A 20439-nucleotide genomic window follows, 5' to 3' on the forward strand; every position below is an offset into this window, starting at 1 on the left:
GCTCTCTTTATCAGGAGTAAAATACAGTTTGTTATTTAAGTGATACAGCATCCAAATCCATACTAATATTATAAATGCGAAAGTAACTCTGTTACTCAATCACGCCTCAAATACTGAGCCAATTTGCATGAAATTTGGTATAGAGATATTTTGATACCCGAGAAAAGACATAGGCTACTATTTACACCGGGAAATAGGATAGGTGTTATGCCGGAAATACGGAACGGGAACTATGCGGGTTTTTCTTTGACTGCGCGGGCGAAGCTGCGGGTGGAAAGCTAGTGGTTTATAAATATATCCCGCCTCGTGATCGATTTTTTTTTATTATTAAAAAAAAATACAGTTGTTAGATATTTGTTGATGGTTACAAATAACTATGAACATAGCAGCTTCTAATAGGCTCATTTGTTTATTCTTTTTTAAAATAAAAAGAGCACATTTGCTTTGTTTTTCCTTTCTTTCAAGCAAATGAGCTCCTTTATGAAGGACCTATTATTATAATTGTTTGTGAACACTGCTTTACTATTACTTGAAACCATTTACAAAAGACTATATACCTACGTGTGTGTGTTCGTGTACACACTGCACGTGTAAAACGCATGTAAGTGTGTGTAATGTATCTTTTTTTTCATTAAATGTATGTTTAGACTATTATTTTAATATTCTGCACTCCATTTCTATTAAATCTCATACGTTTTGAAAAGAGAAGGACATAGTTTTTGCTTCATATATAGTTATAAGATATATAGATTATACATGTATATAGATAGGTATACATAAACACCTTCAGCAACAGTTACCCAACGTATCCTTCTGGCTGAGGCGATCGAATTATTGTCGGCTCTATAATACCAGTAATATACACAAAACAACCGTGTCCAATGTGATTGTGTTTGATTTTCGTGTAGGTGTGAGTGTGAGCGATTTTGTTTATCAAATTGTTGGACGCTTAGTTTTAAAGAGAATTTCAGAATTGGTCGACAAGCTACAACAAAACATTTCAAAACAGCTTGGAGATTTCACTAACAAAACAATTAAACTTTTTTTTAAATAAAGAACTAAATATTATCATCAATGTACCGGTTCACACATTCTGCCATGAGCAAAAGCTGATGAGATGTTTTCTTTTGTTAATTTATATTATCACCTACTATCGAACTGATAAAATATGTTGTGTCGAATAGTCCATATATCGTGTAAGACCATAGGCTATAATATTCAACTAATCTACGCACCAAAAGCCGAAGGGATGGATGGATTATGAGCAGCAATGAAGAATCAGTAAAAAAAAAACCTATTGAAGGCACACAAAATTACGTAGATCAGCTAGTCTCCTTCAATAAAATAAAATAAACAACTCAAATAAATAAAAATAAAATAACGCTACAACTACCACCGCACCCGTTATATCTAATAGTGCGAGCGTAGTTATACGAAAGGTCATTCGCCGGCTACCGAGCGAGCGACCAGCATAACTTGAACCCTGGTATTTGCGCAGTGCAGGGAACTATCAGAGCAAGTTTATGAACCATGGTGTATTGCTTATTTGGCATATTTTTTTAAGTGAAGCCTTCTTTAGGGAGACTTTTCGCGTTGAGAGTAAAATTTCAATGTTGCGTCATGGCAATACCGTCACGTCATGGATTAAGGCGACGATTTTGGTATCTTTGAATCTTGCCAAAGGAGTTTCACTTCTGACACGTGTGCTCGGCACACATACTCTTTTTTTTCTTAACTAATTTTATTTTATCACATTTATTATACAAGGACGTATGCCTCTTATGAGGATATTTTCTTATAAATGGAGTTTTATCTCTACTGGCTTAAGTAGAGATCGTTATTTTAATATAATGGAAACAAAGTTTTCAATTCTTTAATGTGTAAAATCACATCAAAACCGATAAAGCAGTTTCGTAATGTAAAATATATAGAGTAACATTAGTCATAACAAAGTTATTTACCTTACAAATGTCATATCTAACAAACCTCAGCGACATTTAATGCGCGCCATATAAAAGACATCAACGACATTCTAGCCATAGAGGGTTTGATTTATTAGCATTATGATTTTTTATGACTATAATGTACAATTATTATCAAATTTACTGCTTTTTAACGTACATTTATATGCAATAATAATTATAATAACCAACAATTGCTTTAATTAAACTACGATATTTGGAGACTTATCATTTTTTGTTTGTTGTTCATTTGTCACTACATAGTATAAAACAAAGTCGCTTTCTGCCGTCTGTGTGCATGTAAGATTAAATCTTTAAAACTACGGATATTGATGCGGTTTTTTCAATAGATAGAGTGATTTTAGAGGAAGGTTTTAATATATACCTTATTACGTTTTAGACAATGCGGGCGAATCGGCGAGAGGAAAGCTAAGAGCTAAGAGCTAAGAGTAATAGATGCTAATTGATTTTGCACTTTTAACGATTTTAAATGCCAATAATTTTGAAAATGTATTAACGAGTGGAAACATAAGCCAATGAACTATCGAGACATGAATATCCATTTGCTATATATATCGAATAACAGGCGTAAATTACTAGGAACGTAATATTGATACCGAGATACTATTGCTAGAAAGGCACTCCAAGAAATTAAACTGTATTAGAGCACAGTATAGTTCTATAAATTACATTATCTATACTAATATTATAAAACTGAAGAGTTTGTTTGTTTGAACGCGGTAATCTAAGGAACTAGGTACTGGTCCGATTTGAAAAATTCTCTCGGTGTTAGATAGCCCATTGAGCGAGGAAGGCTATTGACAAAGAATATACTAAACGAATCCCTGACTATTTTTTTTTAATCAGTTCTACAGTGAAATGCTATTCCTTATAGCATTTAGGTTGTTAAGTCGTCTTTACGTATACAGAGTTACTTGTAAAACACCAGCAACCTCGTAGGACAAGATAGGTAACATCATAAGTAACAACATTTGTTCTACGACTTTTGATAATTTGTTAGATTTTATTTTCATACAAAAATAAATATTCATTTAATTTTCCGTTTAAATATTATAAACTCTACGCGCATCCCAAAAAATAGTAAACAAGAAGCGAAGGAGAGGGGGAAGGGGGCATCGCGTCGTCCTTTCGATAATGAATAGAACATAGACTTACAAATTTTAGGAGAGTACAATAAAGGCTTAAAAAATCTTTTAAAAATAATTTATTGCGTTATGCCAAAAGTCGTAGAACAAATGTTGTTACTTAAGATGTTAGCTATCTTGTCCTGCGAGGTTGCTGGTGTTTTACAAGTAACCCTGTATAAATTGTTTAAATATACTGTTGCATACACGTTATAAAGTCTTTTATTACTATACTAGATTTCCGCCCGCGGCTTCGCCCGCGTTTGCAAAGGAAAACCCGCATAGTTCCCGTTCCCGTGGGATTTCCGGGATAAAAACTATCCTATGTGTTAATCCAAGTTACCCTCTATATGTGTGCTAAATTTCATTGTAATCGGTTCAGTAGTTTTTACGTGAAAGAGTAACAAACATCCATACATCCATACATCCATAATTACAAACTTTCGCCTTTATATTAAGATATTAAGATGGGTTTTTCTATATATTAAGATGGGTTTTTCTTTTCTATTATTACTCACACGAGGAAAACCAGACACTTAAAATGAAACCTATGGGAAGGTCGAGTCTTACAGCTTTCACTTGCGTTCCATTGCACGTATCGCGATGAAACATACATTCGACAAATCCGCATTACGATACAAAAACAACGATATATTTATCATCGCAAAACGTGGATTGAATACTTTTAAATGCGTTGGAAAATCAATCCATCTTAAAATGTTACTTACTAGTAGTGCTCTGCGGTTTTACCTCAGACAAACGCAACGGCATATTTCTACAGTATGTGTTATTATTGAAGCTTGTGCTTATCTTGTAAATAAGCTACAAAACTGCCAAGTTTCATCAATATCCATCTAATACTTTTGGGTTGATTGAATAACAAACATCCATACATCAACTGATGGAAAACGCAGTAAAATCTATCTTGAACAAAAAATCTTTTAAAAAACCTGTAACATTATTATCTAATAAATCTAATAGGTGCCTACAAAATACATACTATACTAATTGACAGCCTAAGACAATGAACAAACACTAAAATATACCTGTTTATACATATATTGCTGAACCATCTAACAAAAAAGAACAGCAGTTCTTTTATTTTACTATAAAAACTCATAAAACCGAATCAAAGATTCGTCCCAGCACATGACAATCTCATTAGAGCTAATTTGTGACGTAACTGCGCACGCGCATTGCACTAAAAAACGCGACGTGATTTTATAAGGATCAGCTTTCACTGAGATAAAAAATTCACGTATTTTAGATCAACATTGGTGATGTCACTTGTTCAAACGATTACTAAGAAAGACACTTCGCTACTAAATATAACATTAATTATTAAATAACTTAAAAGCATGTTCATACACGGTTACTACAAAGTGTTTTTCAATATAATATGAACTTATAAATTGGTTAAGGAACTTGTACTTTTCCCGGAAACAATAACGTTTCAAGTTTAGAAAAATATTTCCTTACACCTTGCGGCTTAGCAGAAAACTTTGAAATATGTATCACATTTTAATGTATTAGTTATAAATACAAACAAATTAAAACCAATATAACAGCTAAGGTTTCATAATTCATTCAGAAACTTTAGAAAAAGAGCAACGTATAAATTTTACATGAAACAAAAAAAAAACTTACTTTCTATGAACATAAAAAAGTTATAAACCCATACGTTCCTAACTATATAATTTATATTATATTTATACAAATTATAATATAATTAAAATAAACATAACATTACACCACAAGTAACTTTCGATTTTAGCAGATCAGAATTACTGTACCGTTCACTCTCGCTTTTTTAAATGATACTAATATAATGAATTAAAGAGATATTTGAATATAACCGGTCTTAATGTAACAGATATATCTTTCTTATAATATATATAAATCTCGTGTCACAATGTTTGTCCTCAATGGACTCCTAAACCACTTAACCGATTATAATAAAATTCGCACACTATGTGCAGTTCGATCCAACTTGAGAGATAGGATAGTTTTTATGAAAAAAAACGTAAACATGTAGGTACCACGGGCGAAGCCGGGGCGAACCACTAGTAATATATATTTCTTTATTATAATATCCTTATCTGAATACTAGCTACGCCCTTAAATCCGCTCCTGTTGGTCTTAGCGTGATGATATACAGCCTAAGCCTATATAAGCCTTCCTAGATAAATAGGCTATCAACACCGAATGAATTTTTCAAATCGGACCAGTAGTTCCTGAGATTAGCGCGTTCAAACAAACAAATTCTTCAGCTATATAATATTAAGTACCTATCGATATAGGATAGTATTATATTATATATTCTAATATTATGTAAATGGGAAAGTATGATTGCTTTTTTGGTTTTCTTCACGTAGCAACAGAGCATTAAATTTTATAATATGATATTATGATTGTTGTGTCTGGAGTTAGTTAGGAAGCTTGAGAGTAATTTTGATTTTTGACTGACCGGTTGGCTTGGTTGATAGTAGCCCTGCCTTCCAAGACAGAGGTCGTGGGTTCGATTCCCACCCGGGGCAAATATTTATGTGATGAACTTAGATGTTTGCTCTGTGTCTGGGTGTTAATTATCTATATTAAGTATTTATTTAAAATTATATATATGTATGTTTATCAGCAGGTTTCAGTGAGGTTTCCATAACACGAGCGAAAGCTTAGTATGGGATCAGATCGTGCCGTGTGTGAAAATTGTCCTGAAAAAATATTTATTTATTATTATTTATATAAGCTACTTCAATCTGTTCTAAATATTACCCCAAAAATATATTGTTCAAAAATATAAAAAATAGGAATATTTTAACTAATAAGTTTTTGAAATAATCATAAATTTTACAGTGTGTCAAAATATTTCTTAAACAGTTGAGGTCACTTAATAAAACCTCTACAATTTAGTCTCTGTGTAAACGTAATTTAATTATTAAGGTTACGCGTGAAGGTGATAATTATACGGTAATTACGTAAAATAGAACATTTTAAAATTACGCAAATATTTGGCGGTATAGTTATAATGATCTGACTTAGAAAGGCTTAGACCATAAGATATTTGTAACAAGATGTTTCCTGCTATTTTAATAATATTTTTATGTCGTCTCGTAACAAGCAAATCTATACTAATACTAGCGGTCCGCCCCGGCTTCGCCCGTGGTACCTACATGTTTAAACTATCCTATCTCTCAAGTTGGATCGAACTGCACATAGTGTGCGAATTTTATTATAATCGGTTAAGTGGTTTAGGAGTCCATTGAGGACAAACATTGTGACACGAGATTTATATATATATTAAGATTATGAAGCGGAAGAGTTTGTTTGTTTGAAAGCGAAATCTATTCTAATATGTATTATGAATTTATGAAGCTGAAGAGTTTGCTTATTTGTTTGAACGCGCTAATCTCAGGAACTACTGGTCCGATTTGAAAAATTATTTCGGTAGTTAGACAGTCCATTTATCGAGGAAGGCTATAGACTATACATCGTTACGCTAAGACCAACAGGAGCGGAGCCACGCGGGTGAAACCACGAAGCGCAGCTAGTCCTCTATAAATGGGCAATTTTTCAAATTGGACCGTGGTTCCTGGGTTTAGCGAGTTGCAAACAAACTCTTCAGGTTTATAATATTAGTAAAGAAATAACCGTGTAGAAACACTAGCATTCCGCCCGCGGCTTGGCCCGCGTTTTCAAAGAAAAACAAGAAAAGTTCCTGTTCCCGTGGGATTTCCAGGATAAAACCTATGCCCTCAATATGTGTGCTAAACATTGTAATCGGTTAAGTAGTATTTGCGTGAAAGAGTAACGTCATGCATACAAACATACACATACATCCATCCTCACAAACTTTCGCATTCATAATATTAGGTAGAAGGACTGTATTTTATCAGCATCAGCTTGTCACGACACGCTATTCTCACGAGTGTAGGTTCGTTTCGACACACATACACTGTAAGATGATATTTCGACCTGTCTGGTGGTTTCTAGACGTAATCTAGGGTGTTGGTCAGTCTAAATTTGTTATATATAAGTTACAATATAATTTTTAGGTTAATCATCAGAAAGGTTAATTATATTAATTGTTTATTGATATGTACATAATTTTGTAAAAGAAAAGTATATGAATATGGGAATTTTGCTACGAAATTGTAATCAGAAAAATATTATCGTGTTGAATTGAATTTCCATTGTTTTGTTAATTTTGATTTGATCTGGAATGTTCTTGAAATTAATAAATAAGTACAGTTTTAACTTTAAACAATAAAGCTAAACAACAAAAAATGTAAAGTAATGTGATGGTGAATGAATTATTATGAAAAGGAGCTGCTAACAAAGAAATCAATAAATTCGACGAAAGAACGTTTAACACAGTTTAAGGAATATTTACAGGAAAAACTGAAACCCAGTGTTTCTTTCTATGCTTTTGTCAAAACATAACAAGTAATAAATAAAAAAAATTCTAAACATAGTTATTATTAAGACTATTTCCTTATTAAAACGCCAGTTTATTATGGAGGACATATGAATTACGGTATCGATATATCATTTTAGTATTGATTTTTAAAGTAATCTATATAATACTAATACTAATATCGATATAACATAGACATATTCTCAGACAGTCTTCCAAAATTCAAAAATAATGTTGTTGCTTCATTTGTTTCATGATTAACATCATTGGTCTCGGTTAAGTTTTGTGTGTTTGCCTTGTGTTTACTATTGATTTTATTTTTATTGGTTTACTCTATTTACATTCTCATATTATACATTATTTACACTGTTAATAACTGTTAATAATTAGTTTTTAATTGTAGTTGAAATTTACGTTTTATTGTTTAGACTAATGGATTAATGTACATATTAGTCAGATTATAATTAATTACCTACCTGCTTATTGTATTAAATGTGCCTATTTATTTTGCTGTGATATTAATTTTTTAAATGTGGATTAAGTTATATTTTATATTCCCTACTGATTTTTATGAATTTAAATGTTTATATTTTAATGAATTTTATTTTTAATGTAGTCTGCAGTTGTATTAAAATTAAATATGTATTTTTTTTAACTAAGATTTATTTTGTTAATTATCAAAATAGTCATTTAGTCATTTGAATAAATTGTATATTTTTCTTCTATTTTTGTCCGTTAACAAGCCGTGGCAACTTTTAAGTAAAACAACACTTAGCTATATATATTTGTAACTTGTATATCTTTTATTTTATTGGTGTATGTTTTGTAAGTGGCCCTGAATAAATAAATAAATAAATAAATAATTTTTATAGCGTTTTTTTACAAAATAACGAGTTACAAACTACGCATGTAATAAAATAAACCACGTTTCGTTACGCGTGTATTACCTTAAATTGTTATTTATTAACTATACTAGCTGCGATCCGCTGTTTTACCCGCGTGGCTCCGCTTCTGTTGGTCTTGGCGTGATGATATATAGCCTATAGCCTTCCTTGATAAATGGGCTATACAACACTGAAAGAATTTTTCAAATCGGATCAGTAGATCTTGAGATTAGCGCGTTCAAACAAACAAACTCTTCAGTTTTATAATATTAGTATAGATTTTGAAGTATTATTTTACAACTGCAATAATCTCTACATAACTATAAAAATGAAAATTTAGACCATACATAATTCCATTTTCCTTAACCAACTTTAAAAAAAGGAGATATTAATAAATCTAATTAAAAAATACCTTCATTAATAAAAAACATTTCCTACATAAGGTTTACAATCATCCATTTCCTTCCTTCAGCATTATAATGTACTTAATATTATAAAACCGAAGAGTTTGTGTGAAAAATTCTTTTTGTGTTAGATAGCCCATTTATCGAAGAAGGCCAAGACACACAGCACAGCTAGTTTTACCTACATATAAAAGCTCTTAACTCAATTTCATTCAACCAAAACTATCTTCACCTCACGCACACATACAAAGCCTATGGGGTCACGACACGCTGGTCACCATCAAGCCAATATTGTTACGCAATTCTCGCTCATATTACCCTATTAATACAGCACACTATCCTTTGTTCTTTACTAACCTACATTTAGAGTATGGGATACGATGTGTAAATACACTGAGTACATAATTGAAGGTCAATATAATGTTTTGTGTGAGCTTTTGAGTGCTCGATTTCAATATTTTTATTGTTTATTAATAATAATAATTTGTTATGGGTAAAGATAGCCGTATAAAATACATAAAATTCCAATTATTTATGAAATTTTTCATTAGATTGCAATAAATTTATGTAAACTACATATTATTAAATGCTCTATGTGTGTTAATTCATATATGATTAACTGTCTAGCCGTTTTTATTTCATTGTCGAACAGACACTTAAACACACATTACGATAAGAAGGAGAGGCAAATGCTGAGTAGTCTACCTTATCACAAATACTGACCAAATACTTTAGGGAATTTCATGAAGTTTTTTGTTGTATTTAAAAAAACTCACGACTGATTTAATCACTATTTCCTTTTAAGAAAAGTTATAACAAAGAACAAATGTAATTTACTTTGCACCACCTACGCTTTCTAAACTTGTCTGTTCATATTATTTCAGAATCAAATCGTTATGCGTTCAAACAATTAAATAATCATTTTATATTCATATTATGTATATAGGTAAGTATTTTTTTTTTTGTATAAAATATGAATATGTATATTTTTTTTAAATATCGAAAAACAGCTATTTTTCTCAATTCCGCATTTTTATATAGTATACATAGTTGTATTTTATTAAATTGTAGTTATGTATTTATTACATATACCTACCTAATAGAAGCTTCAAAGTTATTTAGGGCAACTTCATCTGCACGTTAATAGCAACCAAATCGGTTCAGTAGTTTTTGTGTGATATGATATACACATACAAACCCACATATAATAATATTAATCCTTACTAATATTATAAATGCGAAAGTAACTCTGTCTGTCTGTCTGTCTGTTACTCAATCACGCCTAAACTACTGAACCAATTTTAATGAAATTTGGTATGGAGATATTTTGATACCTGAGAAAGGACATAGGCTACTTTTTATCCCGGGAAAATGACGCTATCCCGGAAACACACGGGAGCGGGAACTCTGCGGGTTTTTCTTTGACTGCGCGGGCGAAGCCGCGGGCGGAAACCTAGTTGAATATATAATTTTAATACCTGAAGATACAAATAAATAGTCAATTATAGATATAATAATAATATCTAGTACATAACTAAGCTATATATATACTCCGATATGTGTTTGTATGTTTGTTACTTAATAATTATAGTTACATATAATGACATGAAAGGATATTACCACTTGTCGACACCATAATATATTTCATTAAAACATACCTATCTCTCATTTCTATAAATTGTATGGTTTTATATCTACATTCAATGTATCTACTGTTTATACTAGCTGTGCCCCGCGGTTTTACCCGCAGTGCTCCGCTCCTGTTTGTCTTAGCGTGATTATATATAGCCTATAGCCTTCCTCGATAAATGGGCTATCTAACAGCGAAAGAATTTTTCTAATTTTATTAAGTATACACCTAGTATAAACTTGGTTTATTTTTTCAAATACAATTCAAGAATATCATATACTACACCAAAGATACATACCATACATACCTATATACATAGCCTATTGTATATTTCTATTCATTCAAAAATAGACACATTCAAAATGCTCTCTATAAAGAAAAAAATGGGTTTAAACACATACTTCTTTGTCATATTAAAAATAATTCCCGCAGTTTCCAATAAATTATATATTGTGTCGAATCGCTTTTGTATAAAAATAGATAATTCCGAATATTTTCACACAAACTTAGGTACCTATCATGACAAAACAATGCTTCTAGTTATCCATGCTATTACATAAGTTAGTATATGTAGGGAAAATCTTTTAAATACTATGTTATATCACAAAGGAGGTTGACATACAACATTTTCCCCTTTTCAAACATGTTTACTTAATCATACTCCTTAAAAAATTAAAATAATGAAGTCTATAAGATTCAATTACTTCAAAACAGATGAACAATATTGGATAAGTCGTATGCAGATAGGTGTAAGGTTGAATAAAAATTATAAACTTTATACCAGATTTACGCAGACGATATCGCGAGTAACACATAGTTTATTAATAATAAACTATACAGTTATTTAATTCGTACACCGTAAATTAAAACAATCAAACTGTTCGTGCTAATATACAATTTAGCAGTTCTAAATAAACCATTTGCTGTTATATTATTTTATCCGAGTTGGTACATACTTGTTACGCCCAGCTAAAACTAGTTAGGAATTTATTGCAAAACGTATTTAGGTCACAGGATGTAATCACTACACAATATAACAAATGCAAATAAAATCTCGTTTTTAATTTCCCATCGTTGAGATATCGACTAATGCGATGCTAATGTAATCTTTGACGTATCGCTAATCATTATATCTTATAGACCTACCGCGTAATATGTGTCACAGATTGTATAATTTAATAAAAGGGATACATGAAACCTTTCCCGGTTGTTTTCTGTCAAATTTGACTGTATGCGTTGTTGCTCTAGAGTCTAGCTTTTAAAAAAAGTAAACGACACTGGCCGTCTACGCCCGCGGTCAAATTCAAAATTCGTACACGCGTATGTCAAAATGACCACGCTTCCTGCACCCTTCCCGCCCTTGAGAGCGACCACTTACTTTTTTCAAGCGCGTTCCGTTTCACACCACGCGGTGTACGAGTATAAAAAGCCGCGCTAACGAAATGAGAGCAATCAGTAGCTATCGAGCAGTCTACAACAGAAGTGCACGATGAGATTTCTGGTTAGTTTCAAATCGTGACGTGAACAGTGGTTGTGATCTAGTGTTGTGCAAACGGATTATCGATAACCGGATTCTTTCTTTCCGCAGATTGTTGCCGCCGCCGTCCTCGCCTGCGCCGCAGCCGCGCCATCCGGCGCCCTGCTGGCCGCACCCTACGCCCACGGCTTGGCCTACGGCCATGCCGCGCCCTACGCAGTGGCCCACGCTGCGCCCTTGGCTGTAGCTCACGCTGCTCCCGTGGCCGTCGCCCACGCCGTCGCCCCCACCATCCCCCCCGGTGACCTGCAAGGCGCCGCCATCGACGCTCACGTCGAGGCGACCGACCACGCCCGCGCCGCCGTCGACGCCGCCCGCGAATACCACGACCAGGCTTCCGAAGTGCAAGGACAGGCCGTGAACGCCGCCGAAGACCACGCATGGCAAGCGGTCGACGCCGCCCAGACCGCCCAGGCCCAGATTGACGGTGCCGCCGCCGGAGTAGCTCCCAACGTAGCCCGCCAGCTGGTCGGCCACGCCGCGCCCGTCATCGCTGCCGCACCCGTGGCCGCTTACTCCGCGCCCGCCTACGGCCACGCCGCGTACGCCGCACCTGCGCTCGCGCACGGAGCTTACGCTGCCCCCGCCCTCGCTGCGTACGGTGGCTCTCACTCCGTAGCTAGCCAGTCCCTCTCCCAGACCCACCCCGCCCCAGTGGTCCACGCTCAAGTCGCGTACGCGGCGCACGGTCTCGCCCACGGTCTCCCCCACGGTCTCGCGCACGCATGGTAAACTGTGATAAACTTCTAGCCAAAAAATTTTTTTCCTAATACTCAACTTCGGAATGTTTTTATTTAAATGTAAATTTTTGTACAGATATACAGAGGCGAGGATGTGTGAATAAATGAAATAGTAATTTATACATGTTCTCTTTCAATTTCCCTATTTTCCAAACGTCGAATAACTTTGTTTGCTCTACAACAATACATTTCCATAAACATTCATAATTTCAAACACAAATCAAATAATATATCTGTACATTAAAAACACCCAAGTGACTCACTTATCTCGATCGATTAAATAAAACAAACAATCAATCAACAAAAACTGAGGCCAACAAAAAACCTTCAAACACTATCGACATAATAATTAATATCAGCCCTACATCCTGTCGCAATTACGCGCAAATGTCATTCTACTTGCATAAATAAATTATTATAAATGCCAACCTGACATTTGCAACCAAATCTATATAAATAGAGTAATTACAAAAATAATTGGCCATTACTTACGAATATAAACGGAAGTATATAGTACATAAAACGTCTCACCTTGAATTGGACTATGAAAAAGCCTATAAAAAGCCGATTGAAATTATTAACAGCGCAATAATTCTAAGAAATTGTTTCTTTGTTCGCTGTACGGACAACTTTATTGATACAAAATCGTATAAAAATATATGAGAATTGTATCAGGAAATATTACACTTAACATTAAATTACATTAATACTTTTATTGAAAGATCATAGTGTAAGAAAGACATAAATTACTTTGATAACCCACAGCATTCCATTTCTCATACTTAATTATTATTACAATTCGCAATACTCCTTACAAAGATATTAAAATGAACTTTAAAAGTTACTTGAATTACCACAATAAATTTCCAATCGCTCATATCCTATCCTACTAATTCTACTAATACATATAATAAAATATAAAAAATGTTTATGAGGATGGATGTATGTGTATGTATATTTGTTACTCTTTCACGTAAATACTACTGAACCGTTTACAATGAAAATTAGCACACATATACAGCGTAACATAGATTAACACATAGGATAGGTTTTATCCCAGACATCCCACGGGAACGGGAACAATGCGGGTTTTTCTTTGAAAACGCGGACGAAGCCGTGGGCGGAAAGCTACTTAAACATACATTAACTAAAAAACAAACAAACATACAAAAAAAGCTACTAGGAAGTGTGTTTTCATACATTTTTTATTGACCATGAGCAGGATCTAAAATTAGGTACTACATAGTTTCATAGAGTTGATTGAACCTCGTCGTTAATATTGCAAGTACAATTAAGGTATTATAGATCCAGTCTATTGGAATTTAATTAATAATTTTGATACTTGAAATGTTTGCAATTTTATTAATAATTTTGATACTTGAAATGTTGGCAATTTTATTACTACTCGCTTGTAATTGATATTTTTAATGATACGGGAAACGTTTTAATTTTTTATGAGACAATTTAGTATCTATTCAATAAAAATTTGAATTTTTAGAAACTTTAGGCAAAATTATAGACACTAATTATTGTATAACCTATAACTGATCGAAAAATACGCTTTTTTGGCATAAATATAAATTAAAATTAAAATTATTCATCGCAGTATAGACGTTCAAATATAAATAAACGTCTTAAATATTTAATTAATTGTGAATAGAAACAAATTTGATATAAATTAATAGTCAATGTTAATTTGTTGTTTCCTTTTTGATTAACAGCTCAGAAAAATGCATAGAAATATTTGATAATTTAACGTTATAAACAAGGCTGTGTTCTGTTTATAATATATGTATATGTCCCTTTGTATGCTTAAATCTTTAAAACTACGCAATGGATTTTGATCCGGTTTTTTTTAAATAGATGAAGTGATTCAAGAGGAAGGTTTTAGTATATAATTTATTAGGTTTTAGACAAAGCGGGCGAAACCGCGGGCGGTAAGCTAGTCATATATATTTTCAAAGCTCTGCCACCTGCCTTTCTCTACAAATCTCATTGAAAATCTATATTGTATTAAACAAAGCACACTCAAATTTTTATAGTATTTATATAAATTTATATAAACCTATTTAGTTTATTAATGAACCTCTTATTCGTAAGTCGGTTTAATGCGAAAGTTGAGTGCCTGTTACAATATCACGGCAAATCGTTCAATCGTTGACTTAATCTTTTATCTTTTAAAGCGATCGTACCGTATGAAATAAGAAAGAAAGATAACATTTTAAATTGTAGTTGAAATATTTGAATTGTACATTTGTATCGTTTAACTAGCTGCTCCACGCGGTTTCATCCCCGTGGCTCTACACATGTTGGTTGTAGCGTGATGATATATAGCCTATAGCCTTCCTCGATAAATGAGCTATCTAACACCGAAAGAATTTTTCAAATCGGACCAGTAGATCCCGAGATTAGCGCGTTCAAACTTCAAACAAACATACAAACAAACTCTTCAGCTTTATAATATTAGTATAGATTTAAATTAATGTGAAAATGAACATATGATTGTTTCGCGACCACTGGTAACGGCTGAAGTGGACAATATAAAATTTGGCTAAGAGATAGTTCATACCTAGTTGGCAGACCCACACAACTGTCTGACATAACAATTTATATTTTTCACTCCTCCCGAATACATTTTTCCTCATATCTAAACGAAAACAGTTTTTTTTATCAAACTACGCAAAACATTCTCTGCAATTACAATATTAAAATATTATGTACATGTTATATATTATCATCTATATTTATTAATAGTTTAGATAAATAAATATCCCATAAACTGAGTACAAGCAAAACCTAACTGGTAAAACTATATTATGACGATTAAAAAGTGCTTCTAGAAGAAGTCTAATTGACTAAATAAATGTTTGAACTGCGGCCATAGAGTTAATTCCAATAAACGTACGCACTATCATTAGTCTAAAATACAAACACACGTAACAAACTAGTATATATATAGATATAATATGTGTTGTATATATATAGACTTATACAACACACATGTCACGTAACAAACATACATACAATACGTTTGTTCATAACAATGATGCGTTTGCGCAATGCGTTGTGCAATTCGCCAGTTTTTAGTGCGCATTGTGAGTTTAGACTTTAGAGATGTGAATGAGTGTGTTTTGTATGTAAAAACTATTAACGGGAATTTCATAGGACTCTTGGAGATAAAAGATCCTATATAACAGCTAATGAATATCTAAAAAAGTACAAGGGAATTTTATAGAACTTTTAGGGAAATAAATTCATAGTTAGGTCATGTATCACTATGTGATTTCTGTGGTTAAGTTTCTCTACAAAAAAATATTCTCTTACTCATTTAGGGTACCTACATCTAATTCAACAATTAATAATTTGTGATATAATATACATGATTTTTTATCCAATATTTATTTAAAAAATTATATTAAATATTTTTAGTTATAGGACATAGGTCATCTTGCTCTACTTATTTTAGTGAATTCCCATCACATATGATTTAAAAATAGTTGTGTCATCTTACTATATAACACATAAATTATTCCTCTTTATAAGTTAAGTAATTGAAAACCTCACTCGAAATCAATACACAATACACAAAAACAATTGTTACAGTTTATTTGCCAACTGTTTAACATTCACCTTCCGAATGACATCAAACGTTTAACAAATTGAATTATGTACCAACTGTCTAGCACTGCTAAAAAAAGTATTACATAAGTCTTTCTTTTCGTGGCTTTTATTATCTACCGTTCCGATCAATTGATGTTCTAAATAGCCTTTGTATAGATATAATTGAGTTATTTTCATTTGAATTTTATTTTAATTTCCTTAGATTATAAAAATAAATAATTGTTGATCAGTATCATCGAAATTCCCTTTTTCGAATATCTATTAATTTATTAGCTGATGATATGTTTATAACATGTCTTTCATCAAGTGTAGTATTTACCAAATGTCATCACCATGAATCATGATCATCATATATTATGATAATAAATTTTGATTTTGATTTACATATTTCGAGTGTATATGTTTCGTATTTGCTATACCGTTCTTTCAAGTTCAAGTTGTAATTTAAACATGTGTGTATCTGTGTGTGTCTATAAAATTGCATTATAAACAATTCGTTTTCTAAAAACAGCACTAAAACTGGCTCATGATAGGAGCTACACACCAGTTAAAGTCCCATCACTATCGAATCCGTTATTTTGTACATCAAAATAAATAAACAATAACAGAGCCAGTCAAATTCTCATCAAAACCTCATCCGCCATTTTATAGACCAAAACAGACAAACACACATTTTTATCTATCACTACGTCACATCTAACAACACAATGACGCAACGTCATCTATCAAGTGACGACAAAACAAAACCGCTAACACACTCACATAGATCTACATATATGCATGTATGTGTGTATCAATGGCTGACGCATCTCCGTGCGGTCAACGACCGCGCATCACGGGTCAAGTTCGAATGAAAGGGAAAATCGAATTTTTTCAATGTCTCGATGAAATCACGCGTTTGATATCGATTTTTTGCGCTATGTGGTTCTTTTTTTTAGGATTTACGTAATGAAGAGGTAGGACAAATAGTTCGTTTGTGAGTTTATAGTTATTATTTATTACGTATTCAACCGACTTCAAAAAAAGGAGGAGGTTCACAATTCGACTGCATTTTTGATATCGACATAATATGACGACAGATGATAATATTTTTTGGGGAATTTGCTTGGAAATAACGTTTAAACGTTGTATGTTTGTAAGTTTGTTGCAGAAAAATGATTGACTGATTTGAAAATTATTTGACCGCGTTTCGTAGGTATGTGTTGATGTACGGACAGAGTTTACGAAGGATTAAAATTAAAATGACTGAATTAAAGTTATTTTGCTAAATTTTGTATCGACATTGAACTCTATTTTTCTGCGAACAAATCAAGGTTACTTAGCACTATAAATAGCACATAAATCATTCTCATGTACTATATATCTGAAAAAAAATGTACACTATCAATAACATAATGAAAACAGCACAAGTAGTCTAAATATATATATTACTTTAGTAAGTGAAAGTTATTTTTACATGTAATAAAAAAAATCTTACATGAGTTAACTCAAAAATTATATATTAATAAAAACTTAATATTAAAATATGTAAATCATTAACGTGACTATTTTTGGACCTTGTAATTGTACCTTTATAGAACGGGAAGGTAAAATCCTACTAATATTATGAATGCGAAAGTTTGTGAGGATGTGTGTGTGTTTGTTACTCTTTCACGCAAATACTTCTGAACCGATTACAATGAAATTTAGCACACATATAGAGGGTAACTTGGATTAACACATAGGATAGGTAATATCCCGGAAATCCCACGGGAACGGGAACTATGCGGGTTTTCGTTTGAAAACGCGGGCGAAAATCTAGTACTCTATTTATATCTTGACAGACAGACAACGTGCTTATTTTTATTAATAGCTTATTAATGGATGAGAAGAAGGTTACTATCCTAAATTGTATAAGGTAACATAGGTAAGGAAAATTCGGTCAGGGGCCGTATTATGACCTCTTATTCCTAGTCAGTTTACGCCGTGAATTGAACTGACTGGCAAATTCATGTAAAACTATAATTAACTGATCATTAATGAAATTATTATTAAATCTGCTGCGAATGAACAAGAATGTGGTTAATTATTAAAAATTTAATTTATAAAAATATAACTCTATAAATAACAAAAATAATCAACGTCAATTCAGCGCCGATTCCTTCCGCGGATTTTTTATCTTCCAATTTATGCGTCTGGATAATATTGTGAAATTCAATATTTTTAACTCTGTCATACAACTTTTTCGAATAAAAATATAAAACAGAATCTATAACATCTTCTCGATAGAACAAAACTCTCAATTTCATGATCAAAAACAACGATAACTAGAAAATGTCCAAAAAATAACGATAAACAGGCAAATTTTATTTTGTAATAAAATCTTATATATAAAAATGAATCGCAAAATGTATTGGTAAGCGCATAACTCGAGAACGGCTGAAACGATTTCGATAATTCTTTTTTTATTATATTCCTTGAAGTACGAGGATGGTTCTTATGTAGAGAAAACGTTAATATGTACCACGGGCGAAGCCGGGGCGGACCGCTAGTTAAAAATAAAATGATGCTTATCTTTTATAGTAAGTATACGGTACAATCATTAGCGTAGTAGTTAGCGTGAATTGGTTCATCACTGAAAAGATAAAGGTTCATGAAGCCTAATAAAAACGGAAAATCACACATGATTAGATAAAATAAATATTCAGCTCATCTACAATAGAAATCGTTCACTGACTGATTGACAAACTATAGTATTGGAAGAAATTAAAGACTTTTTAACGGATTTTAAACGCGATTTATTAATTACATTATTTTCCCGACGTTTCGAACACTTTACAACGAGCGTAAATAATATAATGAATAAATCGCGTTTGAAATCCGTTAAAAAGTCTTTAATTTCTAAATGTATAATACTCGCGTAAAATCAAACACTAGAAAATATTTGTATTGGAAGATCAGAATTCTATGTCTTTTTTCTTGCAGATTAGCGAGAATTTTATCTATACCTACAGGGAATGAAAACTAAAAGCTTGTAAAAAGCTCGACTATACAAAGGGGTTTGGGTAAAGTTGGCGTCATGATGAACTTTCGCGGCAAATGATGAAACTTGGATATTTTAAACAAGTGATAACTGCGTTAAAAACAACCGACTTCAAACTTGCACTTGCAACATTTACAAATACAGACAAAAATGCTCATAAAATAAAAACTACTGGGCCTATCCGAATAAAATTTTTATGGGACCAATTCGACACCATCCCGCATCGAACAAAAAAAGAATCACGTAAATCGGTTCAGAAACCTCAGAGTAATCGGTGTACATACAAAAAAAAACATACCGGCCGAATTGATAACCTCCTCCTTTTTTTGAAGTCGGTTAAAGAGCAATAACATACAATACATATATTGTAAGCAAAAGTTATCATCGACACAAATCTCGAAACGTATTAGGAACAGAGATAGGTTTGTATTATTCATTTACCTAGAATCTAGATGATTTTATTATAAGATTTTTCTGACAAGTTTCATCACTGGCCGCGAAATGTCATCACGACGCCAGTAGCCCATACAAAAGTACCCAAACCCCCTTTAGACTAGTTCTGGGTTCTGGTACCTACTAGTAATGCTTGCACTAAAAATTAATCTACTGTAAAATAATAATCACTCTTACCCTTCACTAATTATTGTACCTGCGCGAACGTGTCTTCACCGTTTCGATCACTTAGCTACTAAGGATCGTACCATATGTTAAAACTCGTCCTGTCATCCTTAGGGCGCGTTCACACTGGTGCGTGACATTTAATTTTTATTGCTCACTCGAATAATACATTAATAGACCTAGTTTTTCTTGTTACCTTGTGTAAACGTCGTAAATGATTTTAAATTCGTTTTATTCATGTACTCACAAATACAATTTTGTCTGCTTTGAAAAACAAATATCATTAAAATTCAAATCTACACTAATATTATAAAGCTGAAGGGTTTGTTTGTTTGAATGCGCTAACCTCAGGAACTACTGGTCCGATTTTAAAAAATATTTCGGCGTTAGATACCCCATTTATCGAGGAAGACTATAGCCTATATATCATCACGCTAAGGCCAACAAGAGCGGAGCACTGCGG

At 32.7% G+C, this 20439-nt stretch overlaps 2 protein-coding genes across 2 annotated transcripts in view; one reads left to right on the forward strand and one right to left on the reverse strand.

Moving 5' to 3' along the window:
- The window catches only part of LOC123704168 (WD repeat-containing protein 7), a 110072-nt gene that overhangs the window by 25705 nt on the left and 63928 nt on the right, over positions 1-20439 (reverse strand). The gene's annotated exons all lie outside the window — the stretch shown is intronic.
- On the forward strand, positions 11860-12837 carry LOC123704160 (cuticle protein 16.5-like). The gene is made up of 2 exons (XM_045652461.1): positions 11860-11939; positions 12027-12837. The coding sequence occupies exons 1-2, from the start codon at positions 11928-11930 to the stop codon at positions 12705-12707; spliced, it is 693 nt and encodes a 230-aa protein (XP_045508417.1). The 5' UTR covers positions 11860-11927; the 3' UTR covers positions 12708-12837.

This window comes from Colias croceus, chromosome 28 (assembly GCF_905220415.1).
Source record: "Colias croceus chromosome 28, ilColCroc2.1".
NCBI lineage: Eukaryota > Metazoa > Arthropoda > Insecta > Lepidoptera > Pieridae > Colias > Colias croceus.